The sequence below is a fragment of the Ziziphus jujuba genome, chromosome 4 (genome assembly GCF_031755915.1).
Source record: "Ziziphus jujuba cultivar Dongzao chromosome 4, ASM3175591v1".
In the NCBI taxonomy this organism is placed as follows: domain Eukaryota; kingdom Viridiplantae; phylum Streptophyta; class Magnoliopsida; order Rosales; family Rhamnaceae; genus Ziziphus; species Ziziphus jujuba.
This window is the reverse complement of record NC_083382.1, coordinates 31621558-31648149: the sequence shown is the minus strand read 5'-3', so window position 1 is coordinate 31648149 and position 26592 is coordinate 31621558. Positions and strand designations below refer to the sequence as shown.

At 35.3% G+C, this 26592-nt stretch overlaps 4 protein-coding genes across 18 annotated transcripts; 2 read left to right on the top strand and 2 right to left on the bottom strand.

Annotated features, from left to right (window-relative positions):
• The first annotated feature begins 52 nt into the window (after positions 1 to 52).
• LOC107415493 (DExH-box ATP-dependent RNA helicase DExH17) lies at positions 53 to 8938 on the top strand. Of its 12 annotated transcripts, none has more exons than XM_025072830.3 (28): positions 59 to 459; positions 1106 to 1196; positions 1494 to 1674; positions 2023 to 2184; positions 2301 to 2538; positions 2617 to 2698; positions 2831 to 2877; positions 3158 to 3195; positions 3358 to 3379; positions 3494 to 3706; positions 3824 to 3980; positions 4066 to 4117; positions 4632 to 4703; positions 4867 to 4916; positions 5028 to 5145; positions 5228 to 5291; positions 5378 to 5461; positions 5569 to 5694; positions 5783 to 5979; positions 6056 to 6244; positions 6349 to 6600; positions 6701 to 6750; positions 6906 to 6923; positions 7302 to 7384; positions 7486 to 7687; positions 7789 to 7826; positions 7929 to 8294; positions 8384 to 8938. In XM_025072830.3, exons 2-28 carry the CDS (start codon positions 1129 to 1131, stop codon positions 8926 to 8928), a joined length of 3714 nt encoding a protein of 1237 aa, XP_024928598.1. In that variant the 5' UTR covers positions 59 to 459; positions 1106 to 1128; the 3' UTR covers positions 8929 to 8938. The 12 variants fall into 12 exon arrangements, with proteins under 12 accessions (XP_024928595.1, XP_024928594.1, XP_048327604.1 ...); XM_048471652.2 differs by having other exon boundaries at positions 60 to 459; positions 2662 to 2698; XM_025072827.3 differs by having other exon boundaries at positions 53 to 459; positions 2056 to 2184; positions 7789 to 8294.
• A 95-nt stretch (positions 8939 to 9033) lies between these two features.
• Positions 9034 to 10869, top strand: LOC107415492 (probable cytochrome c oxidase subunit 5C-1). Of its 4 annotated transcripts, none has more exons than XM_016023833.4 (2): positions 9034 to 9550; positions 10280 to 10869. In XM_016023833.4, the coding sequence occupies exon 2, from the start codon at positions 10299 to 10301 to the stop codon at positions 10491 to 10493; it is 195 nt and encodes a 64-aa protein (XP_015879319.1). In that variant the 5' UTR covers positions 9034 to 9550; positions 10280 to 10298; the 3' UTR covers positions 10494 to 10869. The 4 variants fall into 4 exon arrangements, with proteins under 4 accessions (XP_015879319.1, XP_015879318.1, XP_048327611.1 ...); XM_016023832.4 differs by having other exon boundaries at positions 9047 to 9550; positions 10289 to 10869; XM_048471654.2 differs by lacking the exon at positions 9034 to 9550 and adding an exon at positions 9580 to 9923.
• Positions 10870 to 11546: 677 nt separating this feature from the next.
• On the bottom strand, positions 11547 to 15310 carry LOC107415491 (cysteine-rich receptor-like protein kinase 42). Its single transcript, XM_016023830.4, has 6 exons — positions 14264 to 15310; positions 14011 to 14124; positions 13572 to 13922; positions 13048 to 13282; positions 12430 to 12574; positions 11547 to 12317 (listed from the first exon to the last, which is right to left on the bottom strand). Exons 1-6 carry the CDS (start codon positions 15042 to 15044, stop codon positions 11898 to 11900), a joined length of 2046 nt encoding a protein of 681 aa, XP_015879316.1. The 5' UTR covers positions 15045 to 15310; the 3' UTR covers positions 11547 to 11897.
• A 2338-nt stretch (positions 15311 to 17648) lies between these two features.
• Positions 17649 to 26572, bottom strand: LOC107415496 (polyribonucleotide nucleotidyltransferase 2, mitochondrial). The gene is made up of 16 exons (XM_016023838.4): positions 26014 to 26572; positions 25350 to 25505; positions 25098 to 25268; positions 24863 to 24988; positions 24621 to 24782; positions 24412 to 24531; positions 23812 to 23949; positions 23561 to 23723; positions 23259 to 23384; positions 22012 to 22142; positions 21431 to 21650; positions 21260 to 21343; positions 20665 to 20744; positions 19820 to 19963; positions 18289 to 18870; positions 17649 to 18175 (listed from the first exon to the last, which is right to left on the bottom strand). The coding sequence occupies exons 1-16, from the start codon at positions 26353 to 26355 to the stop codon at positions 18068 to 18070; spliced, it is 2853 nt and encodes a 950-aa protein (XP_015879324.2). The 5' UTR covers positions 26356 to 26572; the 3' UTR covers positions 17649 to 18067.
• Positions 26573 to 26592: the final 20 nt, after the last annotated feature.

The following is a 26592-nucleotide window of genomic DNA, read 5'->3' as shown; positions in this document are numbered from 1 at the left end:
TGCTAAATATGAACAGGTCCATCGATCGGTAGAGTTTATTTGCCTCCACGTAGGGTACTATTTTTTTGGTTCAAATAAAAAAGGTTACTATTTCTTTACTAAGAAAACTTCCAGTGTAAGTATGAGGTCGACAGTCATCACCGATTACTTTTGCCCTTTTGATTGGAAAGACCACCGACTCCCTGATGTTCTCATTTTCTCAAGAGGATGACATAACCAGAGAGAGAAAAAGAGAGGAATGTTTTAAGCGCTCGTTGGTTTTACACGTGTCCGAATACATCCTGTCAAGATGCTTGTGCATTTCCATCGGGTTGGCTCCGGGTCCGGTTTATCCCGCCAAATTCAAAACTCTGGATTATAAATACCCCGCCGATTTCATTTTTACCTCTCGATCGTTTCGCTGAGCACCGGGATTGGAGAGAGAGTTCGAAAGCTTTCTTCAACTTCTCGATCTGCAAGGTCTCTCTTTATTTTTCTCACATCCAAATAATATTAACAAAATATAGCTGATTGTTGTTTCGAGTGGATCGGGAACTTTATGAATTCAGGAATAGAGAAGCAAGTTTTCTCTGTTAGATTCCATTTACATGACTCTGATCATTCATTTTTCATTTTAATTTTTAAATGATATTGTTGAGCTCTGGCATCGCCGACATTGTTGAATTCTTGCAATTTAGCATTTGGCGTTTATTTATTTGCGATGCTTAAAGAGATTCCCGGTGTAAAAATTTTGAGAAGTTACAAATGTTAGAGAAACTTGTTCAACTCTGAAAATTGATGAAGAATACGAAGAGATTTAGGATATTTTTATCGTGTTTGGTTAACCTTTGGATGTACATCCTAGTGATAAATATCAGAGACAAGAACTGATTCTTTCGTCCGCATCACTTTTAATATAATTGGAATTTACTGGATTTGTGTGCTTTAATATACATCTTTTATCTTCTTTATGAAATTTTAGGGCGGAATTTCTAAGGATTTAAATTTATGTACATTGACTGTTTATGGTCTGCCTGCTTATAAACAGTTTTCAATCCTTCTGTTGTGCAAATGCCTTTGAATTATAGATCATAATTTTTCATCATAACTTTTTGGCTTCCCTCAGTCTGTCAAAAAACGTGTGCGACTATGGATTCATATACACTGAAGTCCGTGTCAGATTTGCCTGCTCCTTTTCGATCAACTTTTAGTTTCAGGTAATTTCTGTATTCAATTTGAGTTTTTAACGGAACTGTACTGGAATTTTGGAGAATTGCTACTAGTTAAGCTTGAATATTGTTGCTTGCCTTATATACATTATCAATTACTGCAAATTGTCTTGCATGTGGGAAAAATATGAAGCATTAGTTCAGCAACTAAATTTGTCCTTTTAAATGTAATTGCCACTCAGAATTGCTTATCTCCTGCATTCAGTTTTACATTATGATTTCTTGTTAATGTTATGCCTTGCACACGATAAGAAGTTACAATGTGTCCATGCTCTATCCATGCAGATATTTCAATTCTCTGCAGAGTGAATGCTTTCCAGTTTGTTTCCACTCTGATGTAAACATGGTCGTTTCTGCACCAACTGGAAGTGGTAAAACAGTACTCTTTGAGCTTTGCATCTTGAGGCTTCTCTCGCGGTTCATCTCTGAGGAGAAGTTTTTTCATGTGAAGGGAACCCTCAAGACAGTAAGTGTCCTAGCTAATGATGCCACTTGTAAGCAATTAGGGATGAGGATATATAAGTCACACTATGTAAAGAGTGTTATTTCCTTGATTTGGCTTTTAAGAGAATGAACAATGATTTCAATGAAATTATCTTATATTTTCTTGGTTATTAATTTCTTGTTTCTGGTTCCTGTTTGTATAGTATTTTTCAATTCTGATGCAGGAATTGTTGCCTGATTTTATAATTTGATGGAGGTTATCATTTATCAATAAAGTAACTCATGCCCTTAAACATGATACAATCTATAGACTAGAAGCTTGTGTACAATTTAATCTGCTGCAGTTAGTAACTGCTTCTACCTTCTTTAGATCTACATAGCCCCATCTAAGGCTTTAGTACAGGAGAAGCTTCGTCATTGGAACCAAAAATTTGGATCGTGGGGTATAAATTGCTTGGAGCTGACTGGAGACAACGAATCTTACAGCTTAAGGAATGTACAAGAAGCAGACATTATTCTAACCACTCCTGAGGTGAGGATGAAACTATGGTATAGAAACACATTGATTACATCTCCCATTCTATGTATGCTGGCTTGATTTCATATGATACTTTAGGGGCTTGGCTTATAGATTTTCCTTGTAAATAGAAATTTGATGCAGTAACTCGGCATAGCTTAAAAGGTGGTGGCTTAAGCTTTTTCAGTGATATAGCTCTTCTCCTTATTGATGAAGTCCATCTATTGAATGATCCACGTGGAGCAGCTTTGGAGGCAATCGTCAGTAGAATTAAGATTCTTTCTCAAAACCCTGATATGAAATTAAGTTCCTTAGCAAATGTTCGTTTTCTAGCTGTATCTGCAACAATTCCAAATATTGAGGACCTTGGTAAGATTCAGACTCAGTGGTAATGCCTAGTGAAAATTTAAAATGATACATTTCAATTTTCTTTTGTACATTTTCAAGCAATGAAATCTTTGAGAAGTTACACCTCCATTAAAACAATTGCAGCGGAATGGCTCAAGGTTCCTGTCCAAGGGATCAAAAGGCATGTTTAGCCTTTATTACAAATTTTCAATTTTAGATTACAGTTTATCTTTTTAATATTATGTTAGCATATGTTTATCTTTTCAATATCAGTATCCTGTTTACTTCATTTAGCTTTGTAATTTCTTGACAGGTTTGGAGAAGAAATGAGGCCTGTAAAGTTGACTACAAAAGTTTTTGGTATGCACGTTTATGTCAATTAGCCATTCCTAAATATATTCCAACTTGGTCTGATCTCAGGATTCATAACTCATAGAGATATAGTTTCATCTTATTGAAATTAAAGGTAAAACTTGATTATGCTGCATTTTAGAGGTTGTAACTGTTTTTTTCAAGTTCATTTGATGCGTGTTGATATTATGTTGTTGTTAATAGTTAAAATATGTGAAAGAGAATGCTTTTTCCAGTTGTATTAAGTTTACACTATCTTAACATATTCTCATAACCATCTTTGCTGCAGGCTATGCCCCAGCAAAAAATGATTTTCTATTTGAAAAAGTAAGTATTTGATATGACTAAAGCTCTGGTCAATCCTATGACTAGTGCTATTTTTGTTCCAAAAAATTTTTTCAGCTATGGAAATTGAACTTCCAAGTTGTTTCCTAACGTGTTAAACCACTTCTTCGCTGTCTTATTGTTGCTATATGTTACATTGTTCAGCGCCTCCAGAATTATATATTTGGTAAGACAGGGAAAAATTGGCTTCAAAGTGATTTATATAATATTTTTCTTTGAATTTTAAATCTTCAAAATAAAAGATCTTGAAAAGATTTCTATGCTTGAAACTGATTTGTAGATATCCTAATGCAAAATTCAAGAGGGAAATCTGCTCTGGTCTTTTGTTCAACTAGAAAAGGAGCACAGGAAGCAGCACAGAGGATCTCTCATGTTGCCATGACCTTTGGTCATTCAAATCCATTCATCAAAGACAGAGAACAGCAGGAAAGACTAAGGGAAGCCTCATTATCATGCAGTGACAAACAAATGCAATCTTACATTATTTACGGTGGTATAAAGGAAACTATTTTGCTTTCTAATGCTGAATTGAATATATGGCAATGTCGTATCTAGTTGATTCTTTATTTTTGTTCTTGTAATTTAATAAAAGAAATTAAATGTCTTGCAGTTGGTTATCACAACGGTGGACTTTGTCTCAAGGATCGCAATCTCATTGAAAGTCTTTTTCTTAAGGGTGACATTCAAGTACTGTGCACAACAAACACACTTGCCCACGGAATCAACCTACCAGCACATACAGTAGTAATAAAATCAACGCAGCACTTGTATGTTGAACTGTCATTTGTGCCAATTTTTTACTGATATTTAAATCTCTTTTATGTTAATACATCGGTTGTGCTTTTTCTCCAGCAACAAAGAAAAAGGTCTATACATGGAATATGACAGATCCACAATACTACAGGTCTGTCACTTGTCTTGATTAAACAACTGAAATATTTTATCAGATTCCTTTTAAGAAGACATCGTAGATTATATTGAAACAGTAATCAGTGGACCGTTAGATTATTGAATTTTTAAGTGCTATAGGGTATCTTGCTTTAAGTCAATGTTCAACCTGAAATAATGGAAGCTTATGGAAATACCCTGGGAATTGCTGCAATTAGAGGAATTGGTCATGACTTTAATTATGGGATTTACATTGACCAGAAAGTCAGTGTGCTAAAGGTAATCTCTTAGTGGTGATTGTTGGCCTTTGCCATGGATTGAGGACTGTTCCACCAAGACGAATTCTTGCCATTTCAAAGATGTGAAAGGATACAATAAAGTAGAAACGTACAGTGGATGGGCATACAAGCATTTGTTCTACGAAATGACAAAAAGACTAACAGTTATACTGCATGCATATCGGCACATGTGCATCCTTTGGAGAATCTGTCGCTGTGTTTCATCATAAGCTGGTTGTAATTGTCATGCAGATGTGTGGGAGGGCAGGTCGGCCACCATTTGATGATACAGGAGTAGTTATAATCATGACAAGGAGAGATACGGTAGTTCTTAACCTTTATCTGTTTATTTCATTCTTGAGTGGGAGTGCATTTAGTGTTAATGTGTAATATTAATTATTTTATTTTCTTCATTAATTTAGTTAGTGAACAGGTACTGTTTAGTACGTTCACTTCATTTTTGTCTAATTCTATTTCGTGACCCCAGGTTCATTTGTATGAGAATCTCTTGAATGGATGTGAAATGGTGGAATCACAGTATGTGTATAATTGTTAAATTCCATGGCAAAATGATGTCCTGGACTTATGAATATATTTTGTGAAAAATTACCCATTTATTTAGTTTGTTTCTGTGTTTGCTTCCTTTAGATTGCTCTCATGTTTGACGGAGCATTTAACTGCAGAGATAGTTCAACTGACTGTCTCTGACATTACAAGGGCAATTGAATGGATGAAATGTTCGTACTTGTATGTGAGGATGAAGAAGGTATTTACTTATGGGCATCCATTTGAGATTATCATCTGGATATTATTTATCATTTATTAATTGATTTGTTATGCAAGATCAGAACCCTGGAAATTATGCAGTCAAAAAAGCCATTTCTAGTGACCGTATAGAGAAGCATTTGCAAGGTACCATTACATTTCACTCCCGGAAGTACAGAGTTTTCTCTCTCTCTCCCTTTCCCCCTCTGACGATCAATGTTATTCTATACCAGAGATTTGTGTGCAGAAAGTTAACGAGTTATCGATGCATCAAATGATCTGGACCGATGAGGATGGTTTTCTATTGAAACCGTTAGGTACAACAGCATTAACCTAAATATATAATACAGTTTTTGTGAATGACAGAGAAAACACAAAAAGCTACTCCTAACCTCTTTTTTCTTGTGTTCTCTCAACACTTCAGAGCCTGGAAGGTTGATGACAAAGTACTATCTGAAATTTGATTCAATGAAACTCATAATGCAGACCCCTGTAAACTGCACCTTAGAAGATGCTCTTCGGATTATATGTCGTGCCGGAGAAATTGCATGTAATAATAGTTACTCGAGGCATCCAAATCCAACCATTATATGAAAATCAATTTAAATATTTATGTGTCTATTTGCTCGAAAATGAAGGGATACAACTCAGACGCAATGAGAAAAAGCCGCTAAACGACATTAACAATGACAAAGATGGTAGACTTCGATTTCATATCCTCAGTGACAATGGGAAACGGAAAAAGCGCATTCAAACCAGAGAAGAGAAGATATTTGTTTTGGTCAATGACTGCTTGACTGGTGATCCTTCTGTTCGTGATCTATCACTGACCCAGGTTTTCTTTCAAAATCCTTGCATTTCCTTATGTTAAGGTTTCATTGATCAAGTCTAAACCGGTTTGCATGTCATAGGACATGAATTCTATATGCTCAAATGGGTGTCGAATTGCCAAGTGCATGAAAGAATTTTTTATATACAAAAAGAACTACAAAGGGGCCTTGAATTCAACCCTTCTTGCAAAGTCGTTATATCAAAAGCTCTGGGATGACAGTCCTTACCTGCTGAAGCAGTTACCTGGTATTGGCATGGTGACAGCAAAGGTTTTCTCCGTAACTTACTGCTATTAGAAAATTGTGTTTCTTCTATCTGCGGGCACTTCAAGATGTTGACTGCAAGTCCTTTCCCTGTAAATGCTTTTTTGCAGGCATTACATTCGATGGAAATTCAATCATTTGAAGCACTAGCTGAAGCTGACCCCAGGAGAATAGAGATAATCACTGGGAGAAAATACCCATTTGGAAACCACATTAAGGACTCTCTACTGTCACTACCTCCAAAAGTCGACCTAAAGGTTGAAGAAACTGAATGCCAGATACGAGGAAAGTCAAAGCTAATGGTGACTTTGACTAGGATGACACAACCTCTGCAATCAATGAAACGACATTATGCTGATATGGTAGGCTTTTTAAGTTTCTGCACAGCATTTTATTTAAATAAGTTGATGCACCTCAACTCAATTGTATTCTCAGTCTGCTATTAAAAATTCATTCTAACAGATTGTCGGTTCAGAAGAAGATAATTTGATTCTCTTTCATGAGAAAATAAGGTGATGATGATTCATTTGTTTATATGTACCGATTAGATTTTAGCACAAGAATGTAAGCACAGTACAAATGGTGACCCCATAGTACTATGTTGGATTCGATTTCTTTTTGTTTGTTTATCCTCCATAACATGGTATACTTCATCTGATTTGTGCAGGGTGGATGAGTTTTCAAGGTAATGCAGACTTAAAACTCTCTACATTGCTAAGTTAGTAGGAATGTTAATCAGCTCCAGAGTTCAGACATCATGACTAAGAAGATTAATGTCCTGGCATTAAGGGAATTTCTTTTACTCAATAGAAATAATTTGGTTTGCAGAAATAGTGGTTAACTACAGTTTTTGTGATATAAAATCTGTCAGTACTATTTGGATATAATAAATCTATGATGACAAAACTTGATTGTTAAGTAAACATGAAAAATAATCATATCATCAGAAGTAACAGTCAGGTAGGTGGCTCCACATCAAAGCATGTTCTGTTTGTGTTCAACTAGAATGCCTGGGAGTCCCTAATGTTATAATGTCGAGGCTGATGTAGTTTGTCCTTTGCAGCCCCTATAGCGCAACAATTTTCCTGTCAAACCCTCCGCAAGGAAAGCTGAATGTTAAGGCTGATCTTGTTTTTGAAGAATATAGTTAAGCTGCTGCTCACGCATGTCTAGATTTTGAGACTTTATAATGAACTTGTTCTTAAAGTTTTGAATTATTATAGTTACTTATAGTTCTGTTCATGTAGTTGGTATTGACCTCCACCAAAAAGTTGTATTGGTAAAGGAGAGGAGTTTCAACTTGAATAACCAAATGGGAAAAATGCAGCAATCCTCTTTTGCTCCACCTCAGGAAGTATATGTTATAGAAGATGATGAGGAAACTACGTCTCAAGCTCCAATTAAAGATGTCAATAGCTCTATAAAATCCAAAAGGCAAAGCGAATCTGCGTAAGCATTTATCCTTTGGGTACCTAGTTCTTTGAATTTCTCATTCTTAGTTCCATTACAGGTCTGAAGATTTGACTTAGTATTCAATTGGGTTTTCTCAGGCCCAGTTTCAACCTTCTAGATGAAGATTTGGATGAAGGTGACGCTGAAGGAAAATTCACTAGCACTTTCATGATTTACGTTTCTGTTTTATTTCACCCCTTTTCACTAATCACTTGTATTCTTCCTCTAATTATTGAAGGAGAGCTTTCTGTCAAAGTTACCGAAGAGGAAAACAAAATCATGACGGAGAAAAACATATTTGACAGCATACGTGAAAAGGCTAAAAGCTTCCCTGAGTTTCCGCCATCAAATATAGTCCAGTCTCCATCAACTGAAGCTTTGATTCTCACACGGAAGCGCACTCGTGAGAAGCAACTTGAATCCTATAGCGAAGTAGAAGTCCTGAATGAGTTAGGAGAAAATATTCCAAAATGGTCTATGGCCAAGTCATATGTAGAACCCAGTGAAGCAGAACAAAATGCTCACAATACCGGTAATCATCCGATTCAAAATAACCATATCACAGCCAGAAACTCAGATGCCTCCAACTTTATGGATGACGCAGGCATATTATTTTACCTCAAAATATTTAGTTGACATTGTCCTTTCGCATTCAATATGAAAATTATTAATCCTTATGTTTCCTTCATGAAGGTGGACTTCCCCCTGATCCTAAAGATTTCCCCTTCAAATCTTTTACTGAAGAGACAATATTTGATCACATCCGCAAAAAAGCTAAGAATTTTCCTCAGTTGAGGAAACAGCCTGAGTATTGCACCGATGCTTTTGACGTATTGCAAGGGACAAAATGCAGTGATGTTATGGGAGATTATATACTCATCTCTGATACAGAAAACGGCGAGGTTGAGAAAGATGTGTATGGTAGCAGGGTGAGCCAAAAGGTGAAACAAAACCTATATTCTGGAAGTTCTTATCAAACATTTGGGACAAAGAATGTCACCCCTAGAATTTCAAGCACCGGTACTGATCAATCATCGATTAAAATGCCTGCTTTTGATGTCCCAGTCTTGAAGAATAGCAAAGAAAAATCCGACCCATGCAGCTCAATTGAGAGTAGAAAAAAGCAGCGCCATTATCCTAGTGTATTACAAAAGCAGTGCCGCTCATTGGCGACAGCAAGTAAAATCAGAGAAGTAGAATCATTTCTTGGATTTGAGACTGTCTTTTCCTTTCTATGATGGAAATTAGACAATTTACGCGGGAGCATCACCGCCCTGATTTCTATTTCATAGCCTTAAAATTTTGATTCATACTAAATGCAGGGGGCGTATGTTGCATTTAGATCCTCACCATATTGCAGTGTGAAACTGTGGTGCACTCGAAAATGGAAAACTTTGCTGGTAACTGGTAAGTCTAAGCCATTTATATAGTCTGAAGGTGCTGCAAAATCTTGTTGTTTCTAAGCAATCCAACTGCTGGGGTGATCAGCATTCAATTTTCACTTCCTCCGTTAAATAGGGAGAGTTTTCAGGCTTCGTTTAGTTAGTAATTAGGGTGGACTTTATAAAGGGAAGACCTGGAATGAGACGGTGTCGTAGTGCACAAAACATAATTCGGTTGGTTTCGCGATTATGCCCATGAAACGACAACGTGCGTCACTATTCATCCTATTTTGAACAACTTCCCTGTTGAGTGCCAATTGCTGTTGTCTGAAACGTGTCAACGACGTGTCAACAATAGAACTACGTGTTCAACATTCCACTTCGCTGGTCCAGGACATTTCCCACTTTATCAGCTCAGCTCCCCGAACCATGTTTTTCTGTAAATGTAAACCATCTTGTCTCCATTGACCATTTTAAGGTACGTATTTCTCGTTAAATTATAATGATGGGAATTCAGTTTAATTGGGCGAAACTTTGTTTCTTTACTATAGGATTGAGTGTTTCCTTTTTAAAAAAAATAGTTGTTTTGAGAATTACAAAAATAGACTTTGTATCTATAGATTGGAATTAAATTAATTATTCAACCGTAATTTTAATTAGTTAAGGTTTCTTTTGGAGAAATGAAAACGGATTATAGACATGCATGAAAGAAGTTTAGAAAATAAATGCTAAAGGGAGAATGTGGTATGCATTGGCCACGACATTTGCTTGGGTGGTCAATGTGTGGCAAAAATGAAGAACATCTCTTAATTGCTCTTGTTGTAGGCTGCTGGCTTTGCATAGAAAATGAGGTGTGTTTTTTGAATTTAGCCATGAAAGATGCTCGAAAATTGAAGAATCTATTCAGACAAGTAAACCAACAGTTATTTATTTGACCAAGTTTTTGCAATAGCTATTTATGAAAAGTTTTTATACAAACTGATAGCAAAGAAATTAACAAAACTACACTTGATTAGACATAGAGCTCTAGTAGTCAAAAGAATAGGGAGTGCAATTTGTCTGTGTTGTTCAGGTTGCAAATTTCTTTTGAAATATTTTTATCATTTTCTTCACGATATCTGCTTTTGAGATCTGTACAGTGGAAAGCAAAAACTAGGCTTTTTTTTTTTTTTTTTGGTTGCTTTGTCGTGTATCTTAAATACCGTAGATTTTGCAGGGTATTGGAGATGGCTGCTCCTAAGATAGCACATGCTGCGTATCAGGGTCCTAATGTGCTGAAGGACATCTTTTATGGGATAAGTATGGGCCTTGCGGCTGGATTTCTCTGGAAAATTCATCACTGGAATGTCCAGAGGAAAACCAAGGAATTCTATGAAATGCTTGATAGGGGTGAAATAAGCGTTGTGGTGGAAGATGAATAGGCAAATTCCATATATATACACTGTATGTGTTAGACAAACTTCTGTACTCCTTTGTTGCACTGCAGGCTTTTGTAATAAAATTTCATGCCTTGTAGATTTTGGCATAGAGATTAGACAGAACTTTTGTGTCCCATGTCATGTGCGTTTCTAGGGTACTCTTCCAAGTTAAATGGTCATCCCCACATTATTGCTAGCGAAAATCATGAACTTGCAGAGGTGGTAGGCATCTAGACAGATTGTTTTTGGAGTTTTTCTGCTTGGAATTAGTACTCTCTCATTTTCTGCAGTTGTAGAGGTGCATTTTTACCTATTTTAAGCCCTCTCCCTCTCTTTGATATGTTTTTATCTGAATGCCTGTGGTGTAATTTCCTTTTTATTCGCAAACCCCATATAACGGATCTGGTCCCTCTATTGAGATCAAAATGCTGTTCAAACTCATGTCAATCGAAAGTTGAAGAGAATCATGACACAGAGTCCATAATGGTAGCAGGCAGCCCCTCCGGCCTTTTCAGGATCCTTTTGTCAACAAATGCTTAGATGCTTTCAATAGGACGTTTGACATGATTCAAAATGTCAGTTTCAAATGATGTTAGATTGCTTTTGTTTTTACGTTTCATATATCATTTTTAAAAGCAATTGCGGTCTAAAGACTTCCCTCAAAATGCCAGCCAATGGTCCCAACAAATATTATCGGAATACCACAAATAAAAATAATAATAAGAAAAAGAAGCAAAAAAACCCAACCATCATGCACCATGTTGCTTGCATGGATTAGAAAGCAGAATTACATAAGGATTTAGTAGAAAGGAGTTAAGCCGTCACATCTAGTATTAATATAGCTATTAACTTCCACCAATATGAGGTATACATTTCGATTATGACATGCATCTAAATGACATTATACATATCCTAAACAACCCAGTTGAGGTGAAAAAATCTGTAATTGGTTTAAGCATTGATTTATAATGATGTTTCAACTCTCAAATGAGAAAATGAAACCAAAAAAAGTAAAGGAAAGAAAAAAAAAAAAGAAAGCATAGGGAAGAACGAATAGGACAGATATCCATATGGGGGTCCTGGCAACCACCTCACCTACTATTGAAATTTAATGGGATTCTGACACGAACACAAATGAGGGATCAGAAAATTCTGATATCTTTCTGGTAATGGATACATTAGTCCTTGATGATCCACCTTCCTCACACATATCTACCTAATCAAAATTTTTGGGTTAATTAGCTGTAGTCCATTCATTCCTTCTTTGCAGTCTCCTTTTCTTTGCCACGGAAAGTAGCTCACTTTGAGCCCCATTTTGTCACGCAATTCTTTGTCCAAATCTTGGCCGAATGCCAATCCGTCGAAACTTACAGCAACGTGTGGTTCAAAATTGTTGGAAATTTTTAGTTATTTGGTAGATTCTTCACTTCTTGATGGCCCATCTGTAAAGGAAATAATCTGACTCATTCCACTCCTTACTATACCATTTGAACTCCGAGCACTAGACAACTCTGTGGAGCAAGAAGAAGCTTCAAATTTTGTAAATGCATTTGATGCTAAACTATGTGTGCTGTAAGATCTTACGGAGCTGGATGGCTCTAAAACACTGGCATTTAAGAATGGAGGTTGATTTGGAATAGGTGTATCTCCCTCTTTATTGGTCAGCAATGTCACCACTTCAGCCATTGATGGTCTTAAAGAAACTGAAGCTTGTGTGCATAAAAGCCCAATTTGAAGCACTTTTGATGCCTCGTTTGCTGGGAAATCATTTCCCAAACAAGGGTCAACAGCTTCAGCCAATTCATTTGACTTGTAGTGTTTCCAAACCTGGTGTCAAAAATGAAAATTTCTCATTTTGTCAACAAATAGAAAAATGGACTACAAAGGATTTTTTTTTTTTTTTTTTTCTTGGGGGGAAGAAATGGGTGAGGCTAATTACCATCTGTAGTAGGGAACCCGAGTCTTGTTTAAAGGCACTGTTCCTCCTTCCACATACAATCTCAAGAACTAGAACTCCAAAGCTATATACGTCTGCTTTCTCTGTCAATTGCCCTCTAATTAGATACTCAGGAGCCATATAACCCCTGCTTCACAAGATAGTTCGCAAATTAGAAATTAATGAAAAGAAAAATAGAGAGAAACAAAAAGAACTATTAACACGTTTTTAACTTTAACCTGAACTAAAATTTCTCACATTATCCCCTAAATTATTGTTATTGTACCGCTTTAGTTTAATCATGCAAAATAATATAACCCCCCCCCCCCAACAAAAAAACAAAAAGGGGGTTTCGGCAGGAATAGGCTTTTAGGGAACCAGTAGGTGGTCCAACAGAAAGAATGCCCTATCTACCCAAAAAAAAAAAAATGCCCTACCTACTAAGGCTATAAAGTTCGAAATGCTTCAAATATTGAGAATGATTTGACATCAATTTGCTTTATATAGCATTGAGAACCAAACTTTATAAGAAAATAACATCACGAGACCACATGACAAAAATGAACGAGAAAAAGAGTGATCTAAAGCTTAAAAAAAGAATTTTTATTTATTTTAACTTACAGTGTTCCAGCAATCCCAGTGCTAAGATGAGTCTTGTCAGCAGAAAAACAGCGAACAAGGCCAAAATCTGCAATCTTTGGATTCAAGTTCTCGTCAAGAAGAATGTTGCTGCTTTTTATATCCCTGTGTATTATTCTTACTTTACAACCTCCATGAAGATATGCAAGCCCTTCAGCTATTCCAACAATAATATTTACCCTCTGCTTCCAAATCAGAATCTGAACCTTGTCCTTCTCTGAATTTAAAAAAAAAAAGGAAAAAAAAGAAAGTTACAACTTCGAATTTGAGCAAGATCTTGACTTTAGAACAGAAAGTGTTTAAAAAGTGTCCTAGGCTTCTTCTTTTTTTTTTTTTCCATTGACATTTACTTGCATTCACACAGTTTTGGATTCAAAAAACTTAAAAAGATCTGGTACAGTTGCTAAATATTCTGATCTAAAACTTCAATGTGAACATATTCAGGATTGAGAAAGAAAAAAAAATAAAAAACAAAAAAATAAAAAAATAAAAAACAAAAATATTACCGAAAAGAAACTGATCGAGACTTTTCTTGGGCACATACTCATAGACCAACAAGCTCTCAGGTCCTTCAATGCTACAGCCAAGAAGTTTAACCAGGTTCTTGTGCTGAATAACACTGATCAAATTAACTTCGTTGAAAAACTCATCTACCCATTGCCTAGTATTGAATACCAATCTTTTTACAGCTACAGTTTCTCCATTTGGAAGATTTCCTTTGAATACAGAACCAGCTCCTCCTTGGCCAATTTTTCTTGAAGGATTGAAATAATCTGTGGCCTTTTCGAGTGTTTCGTACTTGAAATTCAAGCTGGACTTGTTCATGCTAGAAGCAACCTTGCCGAGATTACCACGTCCTAAAAACAGAAAAAAAAAAAAAAAAAAAATAGACATAAGCAAGCAATAATTTTACGGTCCTGTTTTTAAGCCAATAAAATCTTGTACCTTTAGTATTTGATAGCTTTGCGTAGGCAGCATAAGCAGCAAACAGAGATAGCATTATGAATGCAGTTCCGGTTAGAACAATTGCTACTATTAATCCTGTATTTCCTAAAATTCCTGAAAAGTAAGTGAAAGAAAATAAATTCAGAATGCTAAGGATTTGTATTGACTGAGAAAGTGCCAGAAAAATAAACTATAATATTCGAAACCCAACGAACTAAACATTGCAAAAAATAAAAAGTAAAATGGAACTTACTATCTGAATCCCGCGAGGCTTGTTTATCATTATAGAACTTGTCAGTTGAATATCTCAAATAACACCCAGCATACAAAGCCCTCGCTTCTCTCTTGGGAGCACACTTTCCGACCGCCTCGGCTGCCTTTTCCAAGCAAGCTCTGCAACCAACATAGCCAACAGTTTTCCAACACTGTGCCAAGGCATAGACTCCCTTCACTTCAGCCACACCAAACCCACCATTTTTCAAGGCAATACTCGTCACATTATTCACCACGAATTTCACATTTTTAACAAACTGCGATTTCCCACTTTGATCATCAAGGACCGCATATTTGGAGCTGCAATTCACGGTGTCTCTAGAAGTGTCCGTAGTTTCTTTATAGAAGCTGTAATTGTCGTATCTTAGAAAACACCCATCGAGGTAAATGCGAGCAGAGATTGAAGGGAGGCAACGAGGAAGTTTTGTACGGCTAGCAGCGTAGCAGAGGAGACAATCTGTGCGAGAGAGGTCTTGGAAGCATTGGGCTAAGCCGTAAATGGGTATTGTAGTATTGACAAAATGGGTTCCCCATTGTTGGTCTGTTATGGTTTGGGACAAACTTTCCATTTCTTTGACAAAAGTTGGGATGAAATTTGCCTTAGCCGGAGCTCTAGCTCTGCCACAATACATTCCAGCTATGGAGATTCTGGGATCCGAGACAGTTGGGGAAAAAAACGAGAACAAGAAGAAGATGATGACGAAGAAGAAGAAGAAGACCGACTTGTTATGTGAAATCGAGGTATGCATGGGATTGATCATCTTGGTGATTTTTTTTCGTTTTGCAGAAGTGAGAAGGGAAAGCAAAAAGGGAAAGAACTTATATATTTGAAAGTGTAGTTTGTAGGAGGCCAGAGAGACCGTTTGATAATCCGAAATAGTGGAGGGTCTCTGTTTCAGAGATTAAATTTTTAAAAAAAAAAAGAAAAAAAAAGAAAGAAAGAAAAAGGCCTAAAGTTTTTCTGTCCTACTTTTCTTTCTAATCTCATAGTAATCCTACTTTTTATCTAAATTATTGCAGTTTTGAAAATAAACGAAGAAAAGCTCCATCAGATTTGACACTAATCGTCAATCATGAGTACGGTGGAATAATAATAATATAGATGTTGGTTGGTGTGAAGGTGTCCCCACCACAAAAAAAAAAACCAGAACCATTTCTACTACGTATCCGGCTCTTCTTCTTTGTAGTTCGCATTCATATTCTACAGAGTAGAGTACACAAAACTTGCAACGTATTTTGAATTCATCTTTACAGTTGGTCGGTACCTATTTTTCGGACTTTGATCGGCTCTTTTCGGCCAGCTTGCTTTATATACAATTATTAGTTTAAAAATAAGCTAAACCTTGACATCGTGAGATGAAGATCTTGTGATCCTGAAATCTTGATAGATTGTATTTAAACAATAAATTTTATTATTTTTTTATTATTTATATATATATATATATATGTATATTTTTTTTCCAGTGTATCTTTGCCAATTGAAAAAAAAAAAAAAAAAAAAAAAAAAAAAAAAGGGTCACCATTAACCGGTTTTTAGAAGGTTTGGATTTTGGTGCACGCCACAATTGTGCTTTCAGTGTTTTTTCACCGAGCACATCATTTTTAAGTGGGACCCTTTGTTGGACTTGAAAACATCGCATTATTTATTTTGTCGGTCATGTCGATGGCCACGTGTACATGTATTCCTGTTTTGTTGGTTTCAAATGTATGAATGCTTTCTTCAAGCAAATTTGCATCCAACAGTTGGCAAAAGGTCAGTAAGAGTGTACGATATGGTTTATCTTTTTAGTTATAAGTATTTATTGATTGTCATAAATTTTTTATTAAAAAATATATATTTGGTTAAAAATCAATGCGTGTTTATTGATGAAAAAAGCAAATTTTTTTATATTAAAATCAATAAGTCAAAATTCTTGATTTTTTTAAAAAAAATCACTTTGAACTTATTCGTAAAGTTTTAAAAAAATATTAAACAAGGTTTGCAATTTTTTAAATTGACGACCAAACACATTCTATAGTTTTTTTTTTTTTTTTTTTTATGTTACACAAACTTTACTAAAAAATTTTACAATCAAAAACTTTTTTTATATAAACTATATCAAACAGGTTCTAAATAAATAACTTATAATTTCATCATTTTTATTTATTTTTCTTTGAATTTTAACTTAGTTATAAACCATACAATGCATGACATGTATATAATCAATACATTAAAATTTGTGAATTAATATCAATTAATAAGGTAGGCAAAAGATGGGGTATATAATTCACGTGAACATTTAATGTGATTGAGTAGTGCCATTGATAAGTTTTTTTTTTTTTTTTTATCCCCCCGATACATTGATAAGATGATTGTCATATCAAGTTATTATTGCATTAATTTGTTTTTTGAACATCATTATTGCATCAAATTAAACCAAACAACCTTAAAAAAAAAAAATTATTCTTTTAGATTATCATGATATATCAAATTTGGCATTAGCACATCAGACCATACGTCCATTAGCATCATGATATATATATATATATATATATATATATGTGTGTGTGTGTGTGTGTGTGTGTGTAAAAAGCACATCTGACCATAGGTCCATAAGCATCATGATTTATATATATATATATATATATATGTATGTATTTTTTTTTTACTTGTTCTTCTCCATCTTTACTGCAACTATTGTTTATTAAGTTATGAAATTCTAGATTGAGTTGAATAATTTTTAATCTGCCGTTAGTATCACAAGGTAGTCTCTATTGTAAAATTTCTTTTCCTCTCTGAGTGACATTTCACAATCATAAGATTTTTGTCTTTTATCATCATTATATATATTCAGATGACTTTTTTAATTAACATAGTCTACACACGTTTTGCGATTGGAAATTTAAAATTAGTATATAGATATAGATATAAATTTACATAAACAAGTGTTCTTCTTTATAGAGGAAAGTAGCATGAACAAAATGTCCAGCAAAGACCCACTATATCCAGTGAGAAAATCTTCAAGCGTTGAAAAGAGCCTCCGGATTAGCATCATTATAGCACATGGTTTTTATATATATACTATATGGAGGGGAACATGGTTTTTACATATATCCTATATGGAGGGGATTCAAAGTCAACTTGGGCTATTTTTTCTTCTCATTTACCGGGTATGGAGATCAACTTAGGCAAGTTCTTGCATCAATGCCGCGTGTGTTCCATTACATCGACTTTCTAAACTTAAAAAAGTGTCATTTAATTTTATTCTAGAAATTGAATTATTCTTTCAAAGAAACAGAAATAATCAAAATTAACGAGCATAACCACTCCAACCAAAGGCTTTCTATTCAAACCAGACCATCTTCGATTTGTTGGGGAAAAAAAAAAAAAAAAAATCATCGCTAACAAAATTCTTATTTTTCTTGAGATACACGAATCTTTTTAGTCCCTTAAAAACACAAGGGACACGGGCATAACATATCATCAATGATAAATTAGAAAGCAAAATTTCCTAGACAAATAAAGGGAAAAATAAATAAATAAATAAAATTACAAAAAGCATATCTGCCACTAGACAAAACTGACAGCAAAAGCATACAGCTCGAACTGCTGCAAGACACATTTCCTGATATTAGAATGTATGATTAGCAAGGCTTTGGCATGGTTCCGAGGGCCCAAAAGTATACAGCTCGAACTGCTGCAAGACAGTTCCTGATATTAGAATATATAATTAGCAGGGCTGTGGCAAGGTTCCAAAAGCCGCCAAATCTTAGGACAAGCTTTGTATATACAGTCAAAACAACGCTATTCATCATCCATCAAGGAGGACATTACTGGAATACCCTTGCTAGTAAAACTGGAACACTCAACTCTTAATTCATCACCTATCTCGTAGTCCTTCTTGCCATTTTTCTGCATGGCAACACAAGACACATTTAGAAAACACCTCATTTGCTAAAAAACTATATGATCAAACAGAGGAGCATATAGCCTACGGTAGCATAAAACAAGAAGATGACACATACCTCAAACCGATACATGCCACGAAGTCCTCCACCTAAATCAAGAACCAATCCACGAGCACGAATTTGATAAACCTTGGCAGTAACCTTCGTACCTAGCTTCAGACTTTTTGCAGTTACATGATCCTCAACTTCAGTATCCAAAAATTTCTGAGACTTTTGTGAGAGGGTTTTTGACTTGTGATCTGCTTTAGAATCACCAGAGCCTAGAGAAGTGCTTCTAGAATGTTGAATCAAACCAGCAGATTTTTCCTCCTCCTCACACTCTGCAGCACTGCGAATTAGAATTGATGGTATAGAGGAAGTAGAAGGCTTTGCTCTACCAACTTCATAATTTTTCACAGATAATTCCTCTGAAGTAGCATTCCCCCCCTCTTGTTCATTAACTACATTTTCAGCTGATGCCCAATACTTAGGTGCTTCTTTCATGGATGGGGCAGATCCTTCAACCACATCATTCGTCTCAGATTGACGTTGTGATACAGTTGCTTTAAGGGATAATTTAATGTTACCACGAACATCTTGGCCTATGCACATCAGGGAAAGCTGCTGGCCAACAGACAACACATCTGAAACACGGGTAACCTGATGAAAGAAATCTTCAGTATCAAGGAAGACGAAATTATGAATAATATTAAGAAAAAATTCACTAAAGCGGATACAACTTCCTTGATAAAATGAGATAAGTTGCCATATGAAGATATATTCAGTAAAATCTAATCCTTCTACATTCATGTTTCTAAAGTGCACTAAGACATACTACGACTAGAAGCAAGTAGATAATAAGATAATCCAAGCTAAAAGAAAGGCTTTATAACACTTTCAAACAAAAATTGGAGTATTCAATTGTAAACACAACACTGTACACCTTCTCAATCAAAATAAATATTGCACACAGAGATCTGAAAGGATGTATTTTGATTGTTCAGAAATTTTCACAAAAATACTGCTCACACATTTTGCACTCAACAACAGGACTCCCATCCTCTTACTGAATGCTTTGAAGTATTTTAATTATATCTTATCTTGACACCAATTGATGTAAGCATGCTTCAGTCTCAGTTTGTCCAATTTATTTTTTTGATAAATAAATAAATAAATATGTATGGGAAAGAAATAAAAAATAATATGGTGAAATCCTAGAATGTCAAAGGTTCAAATAAAGGTGACTTGAGAAGATAACCATGTGTATAGATTAGTTCACAATGTCCAATATTTGTATTGCCTTGACCAGATGCAACACATTGACAAAGAAATTAAACCTTATTTATGTTCACCACACATTCTTAAGATCAAATTATTTTCAAAGCATGTATTTCAGATTAGTTGCCAGCCGATTTCAAAGTCGATTATGTTCAAAATTACCAGCACCATTCCAATACAGAGCAGTTTTCAAAGTATAAAAATATTAAACTTGATTTTCCTTCAAAAGAAAAAACAAAACATGAATCAGTGAACAAACAATAAGTAGAGGGCCAGAAAAAGCAATTGGGAATTCTCTGAAGTAACATTGTCACCATCTTTTTTTACAAACCGGTTCATGTGACAACTCAGATATGTGTAGAAGACCTTGTTGGCCACCATTAAACTCTACAAATGCCCCATATTCTTTGATTGAAGTGACCACGCCTTTATAGATCCCTCCAATTTCAATCTCACGTCCAAGTATAAAATCAATCTGAGGGCAGAATGAATATATGAAATCACTTCAGCATAGCAAATTGCAGATGAAAATATATCCTTCCTCTAACAAGGCATAAGAAATATTCAAATCATTGTCATAATAATTATCACCTTCAATCCATACTATTAGCATTCCACAATAAAATTTCTCCATTCTCTAAACTGTTCGGTTCCAAATTTATAACCAATTAGTCATCAAATAACTGAATTTTCATAATTATGTTGTTTTGCCAAAATTAGTGATATTGAAAAAGAAATTTTTTTCTCATTGGTAAAGTCAACTTTTTCTGTTTCCTTCCTAACTGCTAAATAAAGCAAAAGGTTCAATTCAAGCCTTGCGGTTTTTTTCCAGAAAAAGTTGTTCAGTGCCATCATTATCTTAAAATGTTTTCAGCTGTTGTATTAATTTAAAAACAACAGGGGTCATTAAACATTAGAAAGCTTCTGAAGCATGATTTTGACTCTCCCTCTCCTTATAGGTGGTAAGCATGCTAATACTCATTGTCTATTTCCTTCTTACTTCCCCTTTCCCCACCTGTTTATTAAGAGTCTTAAGAAGGGATATTTTAATATTCTGAAGCATATTTTATTTCTTTAGAAGCATCCCAATTCTGTGGCAGATCTTCAGATTTGAGCTTCTAATCACTTTGAAATGCTAAATCGAAAAATAACTTATCAAACGAGTGGTATAAATACCTTTTCTAGTACTTTGTCCATTACAGGCTGTGTCTTAGCAAGTATAGTAAGTGTCCCATCACTCACTGAGATACGTGCACCTGAGTTAAAAATCAATAATGTCAAAAGCATGAAACAGTTTTTTTTACCAATGCATGTACATTTTGAAATCTTCAAGCTCATAGTTTATATCAAAAATTCAAAATGGCCAAATAATTTTCCCGATATTTGGAATAGTACCAGTATTCAATCATTATGAGTAATTAAGGACATAAATAAACATGCGAAAATAGCTGCATAAGAATACCAAACCTTGCATGGTTTCAAATAGAATACATGTAATAGGCAAACAGATTTAAGGCATCTTACACTCAAAGCCATTTTTTCAAACATAGAGATTACATATTAAAACCTTTTTGTGAGATTACCAAAATAAAACCAAAAAAATAAATAAATAAATAAATAACTTGTATATTTAAGATGAATTTACTTCCCAATGGAATACCCACATTGCAAAAAGATAGTAATCATCCAGATCCCCAAACATTATCTATCATTGGCAGGGGCTTTTTAATTGGCAAAAGAATGTAAAAAGCATTTGCAGAGTTGAAAGTACCCGTTTCCTCTTCAATTTTTCTCTTTAAAGCACCAAGAGGTCCCAGCAAGCGACGAAGGGCATCATTGCTGTACTTTAAGGTAGCTACATCATCAAACATAAAAATAAAGCTCAACACATACACCATTCATAAGGTAAAACGAAAAGCTGAACAGAAATTGAAAATTGAACCTAATTGAGGAGAACTCCCATCATCACGAGTACGTGGTGCATTGATCTCTCTCTCCATATGGTCAAGGATTTGAATACGACCTCTAAGAGCAGGCTCCAAGCTCTCACAAATAATATCTAAAGGAATTCCAGCTGGTTTTATATCCAACTGAATTGCTGTAACTCCTTTTCGGGTGCCAGCAATTTTGAAGTCCATGTCTCCCAAGTGATCTTCCAGGCCCTAGTAAAATTGAATATCTTTCTAAAGTAACTATGAAAATACGTATAGTATAAACTTATAGGAATGATCATAACAGCTGGAATTTAAAAACAACAGAAAATTACTTTTAAAAGTCTGCAAAAAAAGAATTGCAATTATTATCTACATGCACAAAAGTGTGCAAGTATTTATTTTGAAAAGAACTAATTAATGTCTTGATATAACTTGGGAGAAACTATAGTTTATTTACTTTCAATAAAAGTGGAGTTTCTATTTTTTTCCTAAGACTTCAAAAAAATATATTAAAAACAAAACAGCAGCCAACAGCATCTCTCAGAAAGCCACCATTTAACAAGCAATATAAGACAACTAAAAAACTCACCAGAATATCAGTCAATATGCGGTAGTCCTTTATTGTGCCAGTCAATGGATCAACTTCAGTAACAAGACCCACAGAGACACCAGCCACATGCTCACGCAGTGGAATGCCAGCATCCATCAAAGCCATACTGCCTATGGAGGAGAACATACTTATTTATCGCATACAATGAACACTTTTAACTTGTAACCTCAAATCATTCGTAAATCAAAATCAGAAGTCAAAAGCAGATGCATGTCATGATCAAAGCAAAGATGTGAAATGAACCTGAATTCATAAAATAATTATAGACCACAAAAATACTCAATGTGCATCCTTAGCTCTTAAAAACCTTAATGTAGTGACCTGGTGATGAGGCCTAATTCATGAGGCATAACCCCTAATTCTTTTCACAATAATAAAAAAAAACTAGCAAAAAACTAACGAAAAGGGCAAAAGAAATCGTAGTAAAATGAGTTGGTTGCCAGTTTTAGAAATTTCTCATTATGTTTAGTTTTTTCCCCATCTAGTCTTCCAGTCTCTTCTATCAAATATCTCCGCCACCACACCACTGCATGATAAAAGGAACAAAAAATAATAAGATTAGCAAAAGATATAGAGAAGTAGAATTAATAAAAGAAAATAAATAATAATTACCAAAAAAATAAGGTAAAAGAAGTTGGAAATTGATTGTACAAAAGTAAGTGTGTTGAAATTAAAAAAGTAAAAGAAAAGGAAATACAGCTTACGTGTTAAGGAAAATAAATAAATAAATATAACCTTCACTATTTTTTACTAATAGAAAAGAAAGTGTATGGAAATCAAAAGGAACTAAAATGATAATAATAATAATAATAATAATAATAATTTAAAGGAAAAAAAAAAAAAAAAAAAAAAAGGGTTGACAGGAAAGTAAGAAAAGGAAAGATTTAAAAGTCACATTTTCTTCTCACCTGTTTTCGGCCAACGGAAACCAAGAGGCGGCAACACTTTCTTGGCGGCCAGCACACATCGGAAAACAACAATTCCTCAGGCACAGCTTAATTTCTCTTCTTCTCATTCTCTTTCTTTACCTTTGGGTATTACAAAGGCAGACTTGAAGCTGCATGCCAAAACAGCCTCGACTCTTCTGCCAACACACGCTTCATTTTGTGTGCCTCCATTAACTTTTAAAATACATTATTGACCAGAAGACAATTTACAAGTAAAAGCAACCCAAAAAGAGGAAGAAGAAGAATGAACTACACAGGAGCTGTAAACTGTAAAGATACCTCCACATACAGTTGCCATTGATGTTGAACCATCAGATGCCATGACTTCAGAATTGACGCGGACTGTATATGGAAAGTCATCTTCAGGTGGTAAAACACCAAGCAGAGCTTTCTCTGCTAGAGTTCCTGTACATGGAGAAAAAAACCACTATTCATTTTACAAATAACAATTTATTTTACTTTTCTAACATTTTTAACAAAAAAATTATTATGTCAATAATATTCCACAATCCATTTTAATAACATTACCATTCAGAGTTTATCTGTATCATATATCAACATGATAAGTGGAAAATGATTACCATGCCCAACTTCACGCCTGTTCAGGCCAGCTCGTTTACCAACTTCATTAATACAGAATGGTGGAAAACTGTAATGAAGCATGAAACGTTTTATTGAGGGACCAACAAGGGATTCCAAACGTTGAGCCTCACCAGGTGCCCCAAGTGTTACAGTACAAAGCACCTATATATAGGTTATAACATCAATTTTGCTTCCAGCATAGAAGTGAATCAAAAACTCTGAGATTTCAGTAGTCCGAATGTATGCTGACCTGTGTATCTCCACGAGAAAAGAGTGATGATCCGTGTAACATCGGTAAATTACCAGCTTCACAATACAAAGGCCTGACTTCATCAAGACGCCTCCCATCAACTCTCAATCCTTCTCTAATAATCCTTTTACGGACAACCTGATATTTTGACATAACTTAAGGAATTGCCAACTATAAAGCATGTGAAAACCAGGATAAAATTAAATGGAGAAAAAGATAAATCAAAGATTAAAGAGACTGAAAGTTTCTAGAAATTCAAACTGCCTACTATTAAATTATGGATCTCCCATACTCTATTTTCCAAATGCCATATCCCTATAATGAAATGATAGTAACCATAAATCATCAGGATAGGTGGCTGAAGACAAGGACTACAACCAACAATAAATCATCAATATTAATAGCCATAGCATGAACTTTAAATTAAGCTATTAGCACCTAAACAAAAGTCATAAAGAGATCTGTCATCACGGAACTTTTCAAAAAAATTTAGAAAAAATGAATAAATTTAGAAGATACTTCACGATATTCAAAACCATATAAGAGCTTCAAATGTCAAAAAGAATTAAAATATTAAGAGTGCGTTCTTGGCACAGCTACCTCTTTCCTCACTGTGTCTACTGCCTTTGACAAAACTTTTAAGCTCTCTTCATCACATTCTTCTTCAAGCTCTCTTTTAACATCTTGTGCAATTTTATCTAGAGCCTCTCCACGTTCAAACTGGATAAAATTGCACCACAATATGAAAGTTAAAAAAAGAAACTTAGACAGAAGAAATAACGATCACAGAATCTCATTTGGGAATGCACCTTGCCATATGTAGGATCAGTGAAAACAGTTTCTATAGGAGCTGCTGCCAACTTGTGAACTTTCTCAATTGTTCTATCAGACACCATTGACAATTTGTATTCCTTCTTATGTTTACCCACTTTCGCAGCCAATCTCATTTGAGGTTCCAGATATTTCACTGCCTGTATGATCACACCCAGCATCTAAGAAGGATTCCATAAAGAAAGAGACTTGGCAAAAAGATACAAGTTTCATGACTCACCTCAGGATGAGCCAATCTTAGACCAGCTTCAAGATCTTTCTCTGATATCTCACGAGCTTGCACATCAATCATTAATGTTTTGTCCTTTGTGCAGGCATACACTAAGTTTAGATCACTTAAGCTAAGCTGTACATACCAGACAAAATACAATTGAGTAAGAAAACAATGCTTACAGATGAAAGAATATGTTAATAAAGAAAATTAAAAGCTAGAGAACAACTGATGTTGATCAAACCTCATCCATAGTTGGATTGACAATAAACCGACCAGAGATTCTCCCTATACGTATCATTCCAATTGGGCCACCCCATGGAATATCTGATAGCATAAGAGCAGCAGATGTCGCGTTAGTTGCCATTACATCTGGATCTTGTTTTCCATCAGAAGAAAGCACACTTGCCATTACCTATAGAAGGAATACTAATTATGAAAATTAGGAAAACAATTTCACAAAAGGATACAATAAATAACCCAAACAACAATGTACCTGAACTTCATGGAAAAATCCTGCAGGAAAAAGTGGACGAATTGGTCGATCAATAAGGCGACCACATAAGAGCTCACGTTCTTTTGGAGCACCCTCCCTCCGCATGAATGTGTGTGGAATAGTCCCTTGAGCAAATTGTTTCTCTTGATAATCAACCTTATAAAAAGCAAAAAATCGATAACCACAAAATGATATGAAAATACAGACAATGCTATAGTAATAGATATATATTATTACAATGGATCTATATTTTCATCATTTTGTGAACCTTATTGAATTTTCACATGAGGCTGTGTAAAACACCTTAAAGAGATTGAATCTTACAATATGCATCCAATAGTGACAATAAATAGTGATGATTATCGGAAATAGATTCTTAGAATAGTGTCATATTATCAAACAGAATGAAACTTTTCCCTGGTACTGACTCTCCGTTATTTGCAGAAAGAACAGCTCAACTAGAATATTTGCCATGTTTCATACGGTTGTTAAGGTTTCATATGCACACCATGACTGCCCCTTCAATTCAGATTGTGCAACTTCAAACCCAAATATATTTATACTATTCAACCAGATGCTTCAACGGTCATTGAAAAAAATTACTTGAACAGACAACATTTCAAATCTTTCAAGCTTAACAGCCAAACAAGCGCATAAAACATACGGTAAGGGGTAAGAAATCGCGAGCAGCGTCTCCTTTAGCTGAGGCAACGGTGGACAAGACTTTAGTCTCCTCCATGCCCAAAACCACGGCACCGTTAGCGAAGCGAGCAATCTTGCCCGTTTCGAGCGTAATTAATCGCGATCCAATCTCGAATTCTTCTCTGAAAGTCTCGAGGACTTTGGTTCCGGCGACAGGGGATTCGGAAACTAGCTGCTGCTCCGACTGAGGAGCAAAGCCTAGGCGGCCGCTGCAAATGGTACGGAAGCCTAAAGCCCGCCATGTGAGGTAATGAGGGAGGGTGTTGAGGAGTGGGTTAACCCGGCTCCCCATGGACGACGCCATGGAATTATGGTGTAAAATATATGAGCCACTGAGAGAAAATGACAAGGAACTGCAAAACGAGGTCTGTTTCAGGGTTTAGGGTTTAACGGCGAGGTAGCCCGGGATTCGGTACGCGGCAACGGAAATTGGGTTTTGCGCTAGAAAACAAACATCTCGGGGTTTCGGGTTCGGTTAAAAGTAATTTTATTGGGCCTAATATGGAGATGAGATCGTGTCCAAGTTTGGCTTCTTTAACGG